The sequence below is a fragment of the Orbilia oligospora genome (assembly GCF_000225545.1).
Source record: "Orbilia oligospora ATCC 24927 unplaced genomic scaffold scaffold00076, whole genome shotgun sequence".
Classification (NCBI taxonomy): domain Eukaryota; kingdom Fungi; phylum Ascomycota; class Orbiliomycetes; order Orbiliales; family Orbiliaceae; genus Orbilia; species Orbilia oligospora.
Genome location: NW_011645633.1, coordinates 1,686,824 through 1,700,585, shown reverse-complemented (window position 1 = coordinate 1,700,585; position 13,762 = coordinate 1,686,824). Strand labels below are relative to the sequence as shown.

The 13,762-nt window shown below is 44.6% G+C and overlaps 5 protein-coding genes across 5 annotated transcripts; 3 read left to right on the top strand and 2 right to left on the bottom strand.

The window, feature by feature from the left end:
- Positions 1-588: 588 nt before the first annotated feature.
- AOL_s00076g481 (uncharacterized protein) lies at positions 589-2,380 on the top strand (the record flags this gene model as incomplete). The annotated part of the gene is made up of 3 exons (XM_011123033.1): positions 589-866; positions 950-1,829; positions 1,904-2,380. 3 exons carry the CDS (start codon positions 589-591, stop codon positions 2,378-2,380), a joined length of 1,635 nt encoding a protein of 544 aa, XP_011121335.1.
- A 926-nt stretch (positions 2,381-3,306) lies between these two features.
- Positions 3,307-5,072, top strand: AOL_s00076g480 (uncharacterized protein; the record flags this gene model as incomplete). The annotated part of the gene is made up of 2 exons (XM_011123032.1): positions 3,307-3,660; positions 3,768-5,072. 2 exons carry the CDS (start codon positions 3,307-3,309, stop codon positions 5,070-5,072), a joined length of 1,659 nt encoding a protein of 552 aa, XP_011121334.1.
- Positions 5,073-5,844: 772 nt separating this feature from the next.
- Positions 5,845-7,316, top strand: AOL_s00076g479 (uncharacterized protein; the record flags this gene model as incomplete). The annotated part of the gene is made up of 3 exons (XM_011123031.1): positions 5,845-6,661; positions 6,717-6,947; positions 7,024-7,316. The coding sequence occupies 3 exons, from the start codon at positions 5,845-5,847 to the stop codon at positions 7,314-7,316; spliced, it is 1,341 nt and encodes a 446-aa protein (XP_011121333.1).
- Positions 7,317-7,815: 499 nt separating this feature from the next.
- Positions 7,816-9,711, bottom strand: AOL_s00076g478 (uncharacterized protein; the record flags this gene model as incomplete). Its single annotated transcript, XM_011123030.1, has 7 exons — positions 7,816-7,861; positions 7,930-8,553; positions 8,625-8,715; positions 8,823-8,879; positions 8,954-8,996; positions 9,254-9,290; positions 9,518-9,711. 7 exons carry the CDS (start codon positions 9,709-9,711, stop codon positions 7,816-7,818), a joined length of 1,092 nt encoding a protein of 363 aa, XP_011121332.1.
- A 1,541-nt stretch (positions 9,712-11,252) lies between these two features.
- Positions 11,253-13,091, bottom strand: AOL_s00076g477 (uncharacterized protein; the record flags this gene model as incomplete). The annotated part of the gene is made up of 4 exons (XM_011123029.1): positions 11,253-11,418; positions 11,479-11,831; positions 11,894-12,406; positions 12,519-13,091. 4 exons carry the CDS (start codon positions 13,089-13,091, stop codon positions 11,253-11,255), a joined length of 1,605 nt encoding a protein of 534 aa, XP_011121331.1.
- Positions 13,092-13,762: the final 671 nt, after the last annotated feature.

Below are 13,762 nucleotides of genomic sequence, written 5' to 3'. Positions count from 1 at the left end.
CCACTTAGCATATGTAGTTGTATCATACACGCTTGAATCCAAAGTCTTATTTCTTAAGTCCGATATCAAAACTGTTAGCCCAGGCGCGCAGGGTTCTTCCGGACCCACATACCCACAATCACGCCATGAAACTAATGCAATCCAATGCATCGATACTCTTGACTAACTGCCTTTGTGGGTGAGTACGTCATCCGAACCCGCCCGATAGCTATCGATAGGCGCTGATAGACTATCATTCAAACCCAACGCACAAAATCCCACATTAATACTCTTTCCTCTTTTCATCCCGTAGGCCTTCCAATATCTATAAAATTCGGGGATATCAGTTGCAGATCATATATAAACTTATCCAACAAGGACATTGTGAACAGGTAAAGTGTTTTCCTAACGGGTTTAAATTACTTCGAGGGTCGCTGTCCGCTAATTCAGAGACACCCCACAGTCGCACAGGATTGAAATCTTCGGCGCTTCCCCAAGTCTTTCGTTTAGTTACATATATCAGCAAAATCCACAAGTTACACCGAGTATCATTATACTCCAGGATCCGCAGCCATAGTAGGTCCGGGTTCAAGAAAAGTAGTGAAAGGGATGCGCAACGCTTTAAAGGAGATAGCGGAAGCTATCAAACAGCGAACCAATCCCATTCGCGACTCTTTTCCGGGTGTAATAAATCATCCTACTCATGGCCAAACAATTCTGAATACCGATGAACCTCTGCTTGCAGAGCCTCTCGAACGAGATGTTTTGGCTTATAGATATCACCATGGGACGAATCTCGGGGCCATTTTTGTGGCGGAGAAGTGGTTGTATGGGAATTTATTCCCAGAAGGGGCTACAGGGGACAGTGAACTAGATGCTGTGAAAGCGTATGTTCCCAATAGTCTCATACGTTTCAGAGATCTCGATCTATGTGTATACTTTATACTAATATACGCAATTCATATTACAGCCAGGTCAACCTCCACGGCATCGACTCCACCCGCCAACTATTCGAAACGTTTTGGTCTACAACTATGACCCCAGAAGACTGGGTATTCCTGGCCAATAAAGCTTCTGTAACCACAGTCCGACTACCAATCGGCTACTTTAGCCTCGGTCCGGACTTTTGTCGCTCAACTCCCTTTGAGAAGTACAGTGGAGTCTACACCAACTCCTGGCTGTATATCAAACAATACATCGTCTCCGCTGCTTCCCATGGGATTGCCACGCTCATAGACCTACACGCTCTCCCCGGTGGTGCCAATTGTGATTCTCACTCTGGGACTTCTAGCCATAAAGCCGAGCTATGGGGCAATTCAAAGAATCTTAAACTCGCCATCGAATGTCTCAAATTCATCGCTCATGAAACGAAAGACATACCGTTCGTTATCGGGTTACAACTTGTCAATGAAGCTGTGTATGGGGCTCATGGGATGTATGAGTTCTATGATCAAGTAATTGATGAACTGGGGAAGATTAACCCGCATTTGAACGTTTATATCTCCGATGCATGGGATATAAATATTGCGCTGCAGTATTCAATTAAGATGAATGCAAGGGGAGGGTGTCGTGTTGTTGTAGATACGCATAAGTACTACACTTTTGCTGAGGAGGATAAGAAGTTGAATCCACATCAGATTATTGACAAGGTGAATTTGGCCGAGGTAGAGAATAACAAGGGGAAAGGCGCAGCAGTAGTCATCGGGGAGTATAGTTGTGTGATGGATGGAAGAAGCTGGGGAAATATACAAGGAAACGAGAGGAAGGAGTTAGCGACAAGATTTGGCAAGAAGCAAACGGAAACATGGTGGAGGGGCTGTGGAGGAAGTTTCTTCTGGACGTATAAAATGGTAGGCTCTCGAATCCAGCCACTCGACTATCATACCACAGGATTTAGAAGCTAACCTAAGATTAAAACGAATAGGCGTGGATGCCAGGCGGAGAATGGGGCTTCAGCGAACAGACGAACAACGGCGCAATCCCGGCCCCTCCACTTGCAGCAGCTGATAACACCGCCGTTCAAGAAGGGATATTCAAGGCCTCTAGATCCAGAGAGGATCTTAAAAATGCTTCAATGGCTCAACATACAAATTACTGGAACCATGCTTCCCCCGGGCAATACTTTGAGCACCATCGATTCCAAGACGGGTGGGAAATGGGTTTTAATGACGCCCTAATATTCTTTACCTATAGACTCAATCGAACCGGTGGTGGGATCACAAGAACAGGGGCAGACAGAATTGGTATGCTTGACTTGTGGGTGAAAAGGAGAGAGTTAGAATACGAGACTCTAGAAGTTCGAGAGAAAGGTAGAGCTGTTGATAAGAAGTTCCTTTGGGAATTTGGCCACGGGCTTCGACAGGGTATCAAGGACTTTGAGCATGTCGTTGGATTCTGCTGATGCAATCATTTTTTAAATTTCATTTTTGTTTCTTCTGCGACGTCTGTTCTTCGAATGCATGGTGGAGTAGTCATTTCTCCGAGCAAGATTGAAGTGGCAGTGCATGAGATGCTTCGGTATGGCTGGGGTACGTCGTTTGTAACGTAATCAGGCGTTTTTATATTGGTAACGAGGCCGAATAAGCCGCGAACTAATGCAACCATTCTTTTTTTCTGGAAACTCAAGAGATATCGGGAATCTCGGTGCAAATTAAGGCTCATAATAAGGCTGAGCTGTACATACAAAAGATTAGCTCATGTGTAGCTTGACCCCTGTCGGTTCAAATGGTATTCATACGAATTCATTTCGAAGTCAAGCACCCTCGCCCATCCGCCTACGAATGCTCCCGTCGTGTATACGTAAACAGCAATTACTCCCAATCAATCCAAACAAACTCAAAAGTATAAGTTCCTGTCAAATGCGAAAAAGTCAAATTCCAGATTTAGGAAACATGTGCCCTCAAATCGAAGAAAACAATCCCTCGCTTGCTTGCTATGCACAGTTATTCTAGCTTCCAAGTGTCTTGGCCCCTTGAAGCTTATGACGACGGTTTTGCAACAAGGGTATTCTGAATACGAGCGAAAGGGGTAACTGTCCGGCCTCCAAACATCATACATCATACACACAACATCATCATACAGCCTTATACCCACCACACTGAAGCTCCCCCATCGGCCAAAAAGGACGATTCCGGCTTTGGTCGCCTGCATGCGCCCCTGCGTAAAGGTCCGCATTTCTTGATCTGTAGCTAGCTCGAGCCAGACCTTGCACAGCAAAGTTGCACAGTACAGGACTGTAATTGGTCGAACCCCAGAGCGGCCGTTTCCCAAGGGATTACATATAAAAGAACAGAGCCTCCTCGCGTACTTGAGGGGTTTTTTTAGATCATGCCAAAACTAGGTGCAGAACTGGCTGGCGGAAATATCATCCAGTTTCCAATTCAAATTCAGACTCTCGACCTTAACAGTGGTCTATCGCCGATATCAGCTGGCGACGGTTCCTCAACCACTAACGGCAACAACAACAACGCGGCGGCATCTGTGTCCCGTTCTGGCGGAAGTGGTGCTTCAGAATCTGGACCGGATTCAGAACTGGTAAACACTGCAGGAACTGAGAACAATGAGCAAAATGGAAGTGGAGGTCATCCGAGGGGGAAGGAGGCGGCTATTAAACAAGCACATCGAAGGACGCATAGAAAGAGTCGTATGGGGTGTGGGATGTGTAAAACGAGGAAGGTGAAGGTATGCTACCTTACATCATGTAATCTCAACTGTTCGAATGCTATTATTTTCACTATTCTTCAAATAAGTTGGTATGAAGTATGCTAAGATAGTACATATATCCGTAGTGCGACGAAGGAAAACCTCGCTGCGGGAACTGTCTGGACCGTAACGAGAAATGCGTCTATGTAGCCCCCTCCCACTCTCGCCCACAGAGGCCTGTAACATTTCAGACGTCCTCTCGGTCTTCAGATAGCGGAGGTAGTAGTCACCCTGCGACCCCGCCAGAAGTTTACGATGACGGCGAGTTCGACGAAATCATCCCTCGACCTGGTCCGGAATATACAACCAACCGAGTTATCAAAGTCGACTTATCTCCACATTTCGCACTGGTCCCTGGTCGCCCTGGTCGCCCGACAAATGAAGCAAAATTGTTACATCACTGGATAACAGTCACATGTAGTGGCGTGCGTTTCCCAAATCGTTCTTCAACTGCAGAACTTATGAGGGAAGCTATACCACAACTTGCAGCATCATATCCTTTCCTTCAAGATGCATTACTCGCTTGTGCTGCAGTACATTTAATCGACCGTACTGCTGTTGAACCCCAAACTCTGGTCGGCTCAGCTAGCTCAAAATACTTCACCAAAGCTCTCCGGTCATTCCAGCAAATCCTTTCAGAACCGGAAAAAGTCGCAGAGAGCGCCGAAGCAGTCTTTGCAACATCGATGCTCATCGCCCTCTGGAACGGCATGAACGCATTCCATCATTCCAATAAAGATGAATTCTATGACGATTTCGTACGGTTCTTCCGTATGAGCCAGGGTACTAAAACTGTTGGCTTTAACTACTGGAATCACCTCGACGGAACACGATGTAGACGTTTAATCGAAGCTCGCGAGGGTGCAACAGTTCTTGACGAGGAGCTCCCCGATTTCTTAAAAAACGAACGACTGATGCTGATATCCAGCCGTGTAAAAGACGGTATAGACCAGGAAGTCGACGATCCAGCCCTCCGTGAAGTCTATAGAATCACAATGAGCCTTATAGAATGGGTTCACGCTGCTCTCTTAATCCCAACGAATACTATCAGCGAACTTGCAGGTCGTGTTAATACTTTCCCTACAATGTGCCCAGGGGCATTTGTGACCTTACTCGCTCAAAAGGACGAGAGAGCTATTGCGATTGCGGCACATTATATGGCAACAGCATGCAAGGTTGATAACTACAGTTGGTTTTTGGCAGGCGGGAAGATGAAGAGGTATATCCGGGTGCTATGTAGTATGGTACAGAGAAAAGAGTGGGTTGTTTGGCCGTTGATTACTATAGGAGACAGTTGGACGAGTGTGCTGCTTCAAGTTGATGGGCAAGAGAATGAGAGGATATATAATCTGGCGACAGAGATTTTGGGTAACATACCATTGGGCTGGTAGGAAAGAATCAAGATACCTAAGAGCCTGCGCTTTTATGATTTCTAGCGGGCTTGATCAAGATTGATGGTATGTATAATCTTTAATATACCTCGACCTTTAATTTAGGGCTTTAATTGGCGTATGAATTGTTCAGACTTTGCGTGCTTCGGATTGCGCATATATTTATATTTATATTGTAAACAAATGAATTCCAGCATTTCATATTTTTGGTCTATCTTGTACCTGATTCTAACTGCAATCAGGTTCGAGAGTTCGAGTGTATACAGATAATATAACCGTAGACCTCGGGAAGATCATGCGCCCATGCACCCATGCACCCATGACTACTAACATAAGCACGTACTGAAGACTTAAATATCCAAGTACCCAAGTCTATAGTGGCCAAAACATTTTCCGCTAGCCAGAGAGCTTTGAGCTCGCCAATCGTAGGACCAGGATGATAGCAGATCGGATCAGATCTTCTTCCCGAAATATAGTTCATGCATATGTGATATCGCAGTCGCAAAACTCGTTGTCGAAAACAGGGAACAACCTCACAACCGGCACTCACTTCCTCAAGATATCTTAGCTATAACTATACTACCCCTTACACTAGTATTTTTCTGAACTAGGGATTCTAACGGCCAGTGATCGAAAGACAATTTTCTACCTCCAAAGTCTCTAGATTCTATATCCTTTCCTAATCCAAAAACTGATTATTTTTTTTTCGTCAAGAAATCGACGATAACCCGTTAACCCGCGCCGGCTCACGAGCGCGAGACACCAACGCAAAATGTCCAACAATACTGCGCCAGCAGAGAATCATGTCCATGATACTACCCAAGAGACTTCACGAGAAAATAAAGAAAAATTGAAAGAAGCTTCAATAGGTCATCCCGAAATGCGTGATATAAATATTTTAACATACGACGAAGTCGGCACTATTCAGTCTCACATCAGAATCATCGAACTCGTCGCCCCAACCCCACAAAACCCACTTTCCATCGTCGTAGTCACAAAACCAGGAAACCCACCATACCTCGCAACAGCTGATTTCTCACGTCAAAACATTCAAGAACAAGTTGATTCCCAAGATCCTTCTAATACAAGCACTCAGACCACAATTCTCCCTACTCTCATAAATATTCCAGAGCGAAATGTATCAAATCAAGATATTGACGTTCAGGGGATGAATCGTATGATCAAGATCCCCCTCCAAATACCGACGAGTCGAGATCCAAATGCCAATATTCAAGGTAGAGGTAATGGATATTCTACTTCCCATGATCCTGAGAAGGATGTGCCAGTCAAACCTATCACATACGCACCGGGATACCCCTCCACTGCCGCAATCATCTCAACGGATCCAGAGCTGTCAGTCTACCGACGTTTCGACAGGCTTAACGCTCGAAACTTCTTATACTATCAAGCAGAATTGATGTATCTGGAATCCGAATTGGATAAGTTAGACGACGAAGATAATGTAAAAGAAGATGCGGAAGGGAAATATCATCTCAGGCATTTTAAGGAGTTGTGGGAAGGTACCGATTCGAGAACACTGGAGAGGAAAAGGCTGGTAATGGATATGAGGTACTTGTTGAAGGAGTATAGTATGTTTTTCACAAGTATTGAATTATATGGTGTTACTAATATCGAGGTTTGTAGATATTTCGATGGTTCAATATAAAGACCTTCTAAACTATTCGGAACCCTCAAATCGAGTTTTAACATCTATCAGAAATTGGAGAAGGAACCAAGGAGATCCACCCATCATCGACATCTCAGAAACAGCGTATGATAAGTGCTTTGAATCGGACTTAATGGCCCTTAAGCCCCCCAAGTCCGATGATCCAATAACAATATTCGTACAGGACAACCTCGGAAGGTTCTTCAAAAGTAAGCCAGCCCGACCTCAATACCAAACTATACTGGCCAAAGAAATATTACTAAATAAAGGAAAACCCATTAAAAGAACCAAAACCACCACAAATCCCAAACTCCGACAACGTTCTCTACTACTCCGAAACAGCAATCGATCTATTCGTCACTATCATCTGCACACTTCTTGCAATAGTAGTACTTGTAGGATCGATGACTACTTTGTACTTTGTGGAATCACAGGGACTTAGATTGGGACTCGTTTGGGTATTTACGTTTTTATTCGCGATATCGATTTTCTTGATGGCCAATTTGTCCAAAGGGGAGATTTTCTTGGCTACAGCTGCTTACTGTGCTATTTTGGTGGTTTATATTAGCGGAGGATAGCTATATATAAATATGTATCGATAATTCTAGAACTGTATGGGAACAAATCATATTAAGATACCCCAGCAAAGCACTACGAGCGTAAATATGAGGGCAAAAAATGGAAGAATAGGATATAAACACGGGTAGAGTGATGTAATATAAAACGAAATGAATCCTAAAATAAAATAGCAACGATGAAATAGAAGAAAAGAAATCCGTTAGCGCCAACAACAGACGCTCCCACTGAATAGTAATGAGCGATTGGCAGAAATCCCAACATCAATGAACATAGATATAAAATGAAGAAATAGAGAAGAGTCGCACGGTATATTCAATAGATAAGGACCGTATCTATAGTGCGCTACGCAGGCAATGAAGTGCTGTTGTTATTCCTCCATGATAAAAAAGCAAATATACCAAATATCCCTACTTTGATGCAGTTAAACAGTTGCCTTCGTGGTAAGGGTAAGAGAAATGCTCTTCCAGAACATAACACGCAAATCGGGGACGAGGAAACTTATAAATCTTCGTCCTCAAATGGCTTCCGTCCAGAAACGTAGTAGCTATTACTCTTTGTTAGCCCCATCCTAACTCGCAATTGCTTCGCAAATCCACGACGAGGGAAACTTACTAGTTGAAATACATATGGTAGTTCTTATTGCAACTCTCCTGCTTCAGCTTCGCAACAAAAATATCAACCTCCTCTTTTCTCCACTTTAATATCCCTGTGAAAAGCTTCATCGCAAACCCTTCAAGTCCGTCTAGGAGGTTCAACAAACTATATCTCCCCAATGCCTTCAAATGCTCGTCCTTCCTCGGCCAAGGGTTTTGCGGACACTTCCTGACATCTTCGACAATATCCGTGAATCCTAGTTTTCGTAGCTCATCCTTTACACTCTGTGGTTGTCCTCTAGTATGTTTTCCATTCTTCTCGCATGCTGCATGGAAGTGGTTGATATATTGACTCAGCGAAGCATCTTCTGGCATTGAGCCGTCGTCTGTGAGGAAGACGAGATCAGGATCTTGGAATTCGAAGTATCCACCAGGCCTTAATGCGTCATAGGCTTGTTTGTACAATCGCGGCCAGTCGGATATGGCAGCCCGAAGGTATCGGATGTGGATGAAATCGAAGGAGTCCTTGGGGAATGTCCAATCGCCTTCACAGTCATCAATTTGAAATTCAAGGTTTGGAGGGACCCAGGTAGGTTGGATTGGGGCGAGATCCGTGCCGACTACAGAAGCGGATGGGAAACGACTATTACCAACGTATTGATATTAACTTTTTGCGTCTCTATAGTGCAGGAAGTTAGGAAATCTAGAACTGACTCTGCAATTTCAATAGCCCAGATTCCCGTGCCTGTGCCAATATCGAGGATGCGTTGTGGGTTGGGTCCGATCGGCGAGATGTAAAGGTCCCCTATTTTTGTGTAACATAAAGTCAACCCAGTTCCTTACCCAAGCCAATCCATACTTGACGACGCAATCAATTGTAAATATTGGAAGACAAGGAATATGAATCTGTACCATGTAGCAATAGCTTGAAGATGTGGTGCATTAAGTCTAGCCGGTCCTGTTCCATCTCTATAATCCAATTTACGTTAGATTTTAGACGAAGACCTGATATCGGTCGACTAATTGTAGAGTGTATAGCGTACCATCGACGGGGAACTGGTAGTCCGATTTTCCGGCGGAATTGGCCTATTAAGTCAAGAATACATATGTCAACATCTTATCTTCCTGTCAAAGGATGTTTAATCGATATCGATATCGATAACTTATTAATTCTACTCACATTGTATCTTCTGCCATTCTCAACCCTACATAGAAATCACACTAGTGGTTAGCCGGAAAAGGTTCGCAAGCTGTAACTCTATTTTCCGCCCCCCAAGAGCTTGGACAAGACATTTCAAAATCCGACGTGCGACACCAAGGAAAGTGTTTAAGAGGGTTCTTACATCTGTGCGTATATCTGCTCCCTCAGCGAGGTCGTATCTGTCATTAAACTACGCGTACGTCGATCCATCACGAATTGTTAGCTTCCGAGATTTCTAATACAATGAAATGTTGTATGTTCAACAAAGTGTCAAACTTGGACAATAGCCAATTTGACACGCATACAGAGCAAAAGTATAATACCAATCCATGCATGTCATTTCGACCAGGGATGGTCGATGAGGCATAGACTTTTTTTAGAGACCGAGTAGGGGGAAAAAACTCACCTTCCATTATCAGAATCCCAAAAATCATCTTCAGTACTCGAATCCGCCGAGTCTGCGGCAATATAATGCTGCTGCTGACTACCCCCTATTGTTCCAGCCTCTGGCTGGTCTGTTGTATTTGAAGGCGAGCCTTTCGGCGAAGTTCTGGGCGATACCCTGGGGGATACCCTCTCCTTCCCTGGCGGGGTCGACATCGATTTCGAATTTAAAATGGAATAGCGAGGCTTAAAAGACTAGTTTGCTAGCTCGTGATCAAAAAGTGGTGGGCGCAAGATAAAGCCAAGGGCGTACAGAGATTCGCGATGGTCGAAGAAGAGATAGTTGGGGCCGATATGGCGGGCGGGCTGATATAGTTCCTTGGTTCGAAGAGTGCCGATCGAAATGGGCAACAGGGAGGGTTTGGACAGCAAACAGCGGGAACAATAAGACACAAAGGAAATTTTGCTCCTTCTCTTTCTCCTCTTCTTTAACAAAAAAAACTTTGGTCCCACGCCCGAGCGTCTCGCGTGGGAAATACGCAATTCTGTCAAGTTCCTTCTTGGAGTTTTTTTACCCGGCTGGCGCAGTGTCAACTGATATCAAAGTCTATCGATACGTATCGGTAAGCGTTTAAGTTGGGGTAACTGGCAACTTTTGGGAAATGCCAGGCGACGAAAACTTTCTGAAAGTTGAGGGACCTTTGAGGGAGGAGTCGAAAAAACAAATCTTGAAATATCTTTTGGCGTTAAATTGTGATATTGAAATGGCTTTCAGCAGGCCAAAAAAAAGCGGCAAAAAGTGACGAACAATGGAATAGAAAAGCCCAGATCACAAAGGCCAAGCTCTGGTCCAACCAACAGCCGTTATATCACCAGGGTGTTTTAATACAACATTGGACAGGAAACCCACTTCCAAGCTCTTTGGCTTTCGATCCGACCGTAAACCCCGCTAGCCGCACCGGAAAATCGATGCCTTCCGATCATGGGCTCATACGCTCATTCACAAGTTTGGGACTTTACAGCTACAAGCTTGCTGCGCTAAAGAAGCCCTTCAGCTTCGTATCCGAATGCCGAGAAAAGCCTAGATTATGTGGGTGCCGAAGTGGCGGAATGTCATGATAATCAATGAGCGACAATTGAAGAAATCAAGGCGAGAACTCGGCTTCCATCCCGCGCCAAATTGACTAGTTCCATAGCGGGTTTCAACAATCGAAAGGAGCAAACGAGCGGACATTCCTCACGCTCACATGTCGCCACTCATCTATTCAATCTATAAAATTTTCAATATTGGAGCTGATATGGGCACATTTTTCGGGAATCCCTTATTTCGCTCATCCTGGATCATAAGATTAGTGATAAATCTTAAACTACGGGGACGCGTATTAAACCTTACAACAGAGCTCCTAGCTTACCTAGCTAAACATGTTCTAAGGAAAGCTTGAGGGGAAGACGCCGGATTTAGAAGCTTAGGGATCTAGAAGTGGGAGGCAGCTTCAGCTGCAGAGGTATGGCACAGCACAGATGATATGCATATAATGAATGACCTACAGGTCTCGCCGTAATATCGCAGCACGTCTAAAACGTACAGTATTGTAATTGCTAAACTGCTCAATAAGAAAAACAAGATAATAAAAAGGAATTATGCCTTGTATCTGTCGGCACCAAGGTGGTTGAGGGCTATGTTGGAGTTACATAAGTCGAATGATATCCGAGAATTGATAGGTATGTGCGCATGCACGGGTTATTCCGAATAATAACTATTCGTCGACAAAAGTTGCCTCAACTATGTTCATGAGACAACCAGGCGGTTGCTTCACACCCTCAAACCTGAATCTGGGGTCTGCTTCTGCAAATAGACGCTTCCAGTCCCCTTCTTCACGCTCAAGAGCATTTAAACACATCATCATAACCACGTCCAAGGTTCTAGATATATTGTTAGTTTGGTGCCATACCATCTAATTCGGAATATTTTGGGGGTCTCACCTAATTCTTCTCTCCTCCCATGGATTCGCAGTATTCGGATCCGGCAACGCCAACTCGTTGATAATTACTTTGGCACCGTTCTTCAGAGCAGGCACCAAACTCTTGATCATGATTCCAGCATATTTATCTGACCAATTGTGCATGCACCAGCGGATTAAATAAACATCAGCGCCCTTAACCGGTTGTTCGGTGAAAAAGTCGTGAACAACATAGGAGAATCGTGGCTTCAGCGCTGGATCTAAAGTAGCCTCTCCTAATTCGAGCTGCGGCTTGACTTTATCCTCGACGATAAACTTGAATTCTGGGTATGATTTTGCGAGTTCGACGCATACAAAACCGGTCGCGCCTCCAACCTGCGAAGACATTGTTAGAATACGAGGTCATAGTCGCATTACTCAATAGGTCAAAATCTTACATCAACAATCGTAGCATCCTTAGGTAGCCCACTCCAATCGTATCCATTTATCAAATGCTCGACAGCATAACCTTGGCCGGTACTAAACGCAGACATGGCAGTTCCAAACCTCTTAGCCCTCTCAGGCCTCGCTCCCAAAAATTGGAACAGGCTCTCGTTTCCATGAGCCAGTGCAAAGGCTGTCTCCCCGGTCTCTCCACTCCCTGGATACTTTTTCAACGCATCTACGACTTGCAATGACGCAGGAGCTAAATCGTCGGTATTATAACTTATCCAATTTCGCATCAGAGGGTCTTCACGGAGCAGGCGGGATTGCGCTGTATGCGCGACATATCCGTGGCGTGGTTCGTAGAAAATTCTGTTCGTCATAGCCAGACGGAGGACCTGTCTGATCTTGAGTTCCGGGAGGTTACATTTTTCTCCAATTTCCGCGTATGATATGTCGCCGTCGACGGGTACAATTTCTGGGATGTTGAAGGCGGTGACGACATGTAAGGTAGAAACATCGTTGTACTGCAATAAACAACCGTCAGCATGATAAAATTCGGAGCGAAACGGAACAAAAAAAAAGACTCCCCAAATTTTTCTAAAAGAATATAGAGCAGGGAAAAAAAAAAATACTTACATTCCAAACTAACCACCTCAAAAATTCGTTAGGTCCCGTAGCCAAATCATATATATGCTTTGACGCGGTTAACAACTCCTGTCGCGCTTCATGTATCTTCTGTGTCTCGCCATTTTGAGGAACGGGAAAGTTTGTAGGTCCATCGGCCGCAAACGAAGGGTAAGGCAGCCCCTGGGCCTCGATGTAATCTTCAACAATTTTTGCGTTTGCCGCTATGGTTGCTGCAAGTTCCGACAGTTTGGGTCGTAACCTGGATTCAGGTGTCGTCCCTGCAGCTGTTGGTGGTGTAGTGTTCGAGGCCATTGTTGAGTAAGATTGGTACCGATTCTGAATACGACTATAACCGGCCCAGAGGTTTGGAATGTGATAATTCGGAATTCGAGCTTTTGAAACAGTTGCAGCTAAAGAATTGGATCCTAGTTTCTCAGAGCTGGGTGCAGTTCTTTCAAAGCTCAAGCTTCTGGTTGTAGCTATCGGAGTACCAGTTGGGCCTCCTATTGGTCGTGGGAATCGGAGTCGAAGATTTGGGACGATTGGGGACCAGAAATGGCCGGATCTGCGAAGGGTGAACATTGCATTGGAAAATTGAAAGAGGGGTATCTATAACACTAATATCGATCGAGTTAACTGGGAATTATTCCAGATGGAATGGAACATGCATGCAGGTGCGGTATACGGTACCTTTTTTTCCCTAGTACCTTCCTCAAAGTGCCATTCACAGGTGTTGGTCAAGTATCTTACTCAGCTTTGGACTTTTCCCCTTATTTGAGACTGTTCAGACCGGCGCTGAAGGAACTAGCCGGTGGGTCGCAATGCGCCTGTTCCGGGCTTGGTTATCACGGTTAGGCCAAATAATCCATGCTTGTGGCCAACTAGTGAACTGGGAAGTGGAGACCTGTTGAATTTTGCCAAAGGATATACGGTGAGCGACTGTACGCAGATACGTCATGACACGGTATTTCCCACGAAAAAGAGAATAGTTACAGATGATATTATAGCAAAAAACTACGAAGCACTTCCTTTAGCAAGCTGAGGTTTTCTTTGTGTTTGCTAAAGGTTTATTGGGCAAGGGTGCAATTATTATAATCTCAAAGGGCAGCAAAACTAGGCTGCGTGTAGGCAGGATCTATTCAGGTATTCGGGTTGTACAAATCCGATTTCGTGAGATCGGAAATTTCTAGGCTCCATTAGTGGACCGTCCCCATAAGGTTCATGAATTCAGTAGATCTATAGATCTATATACT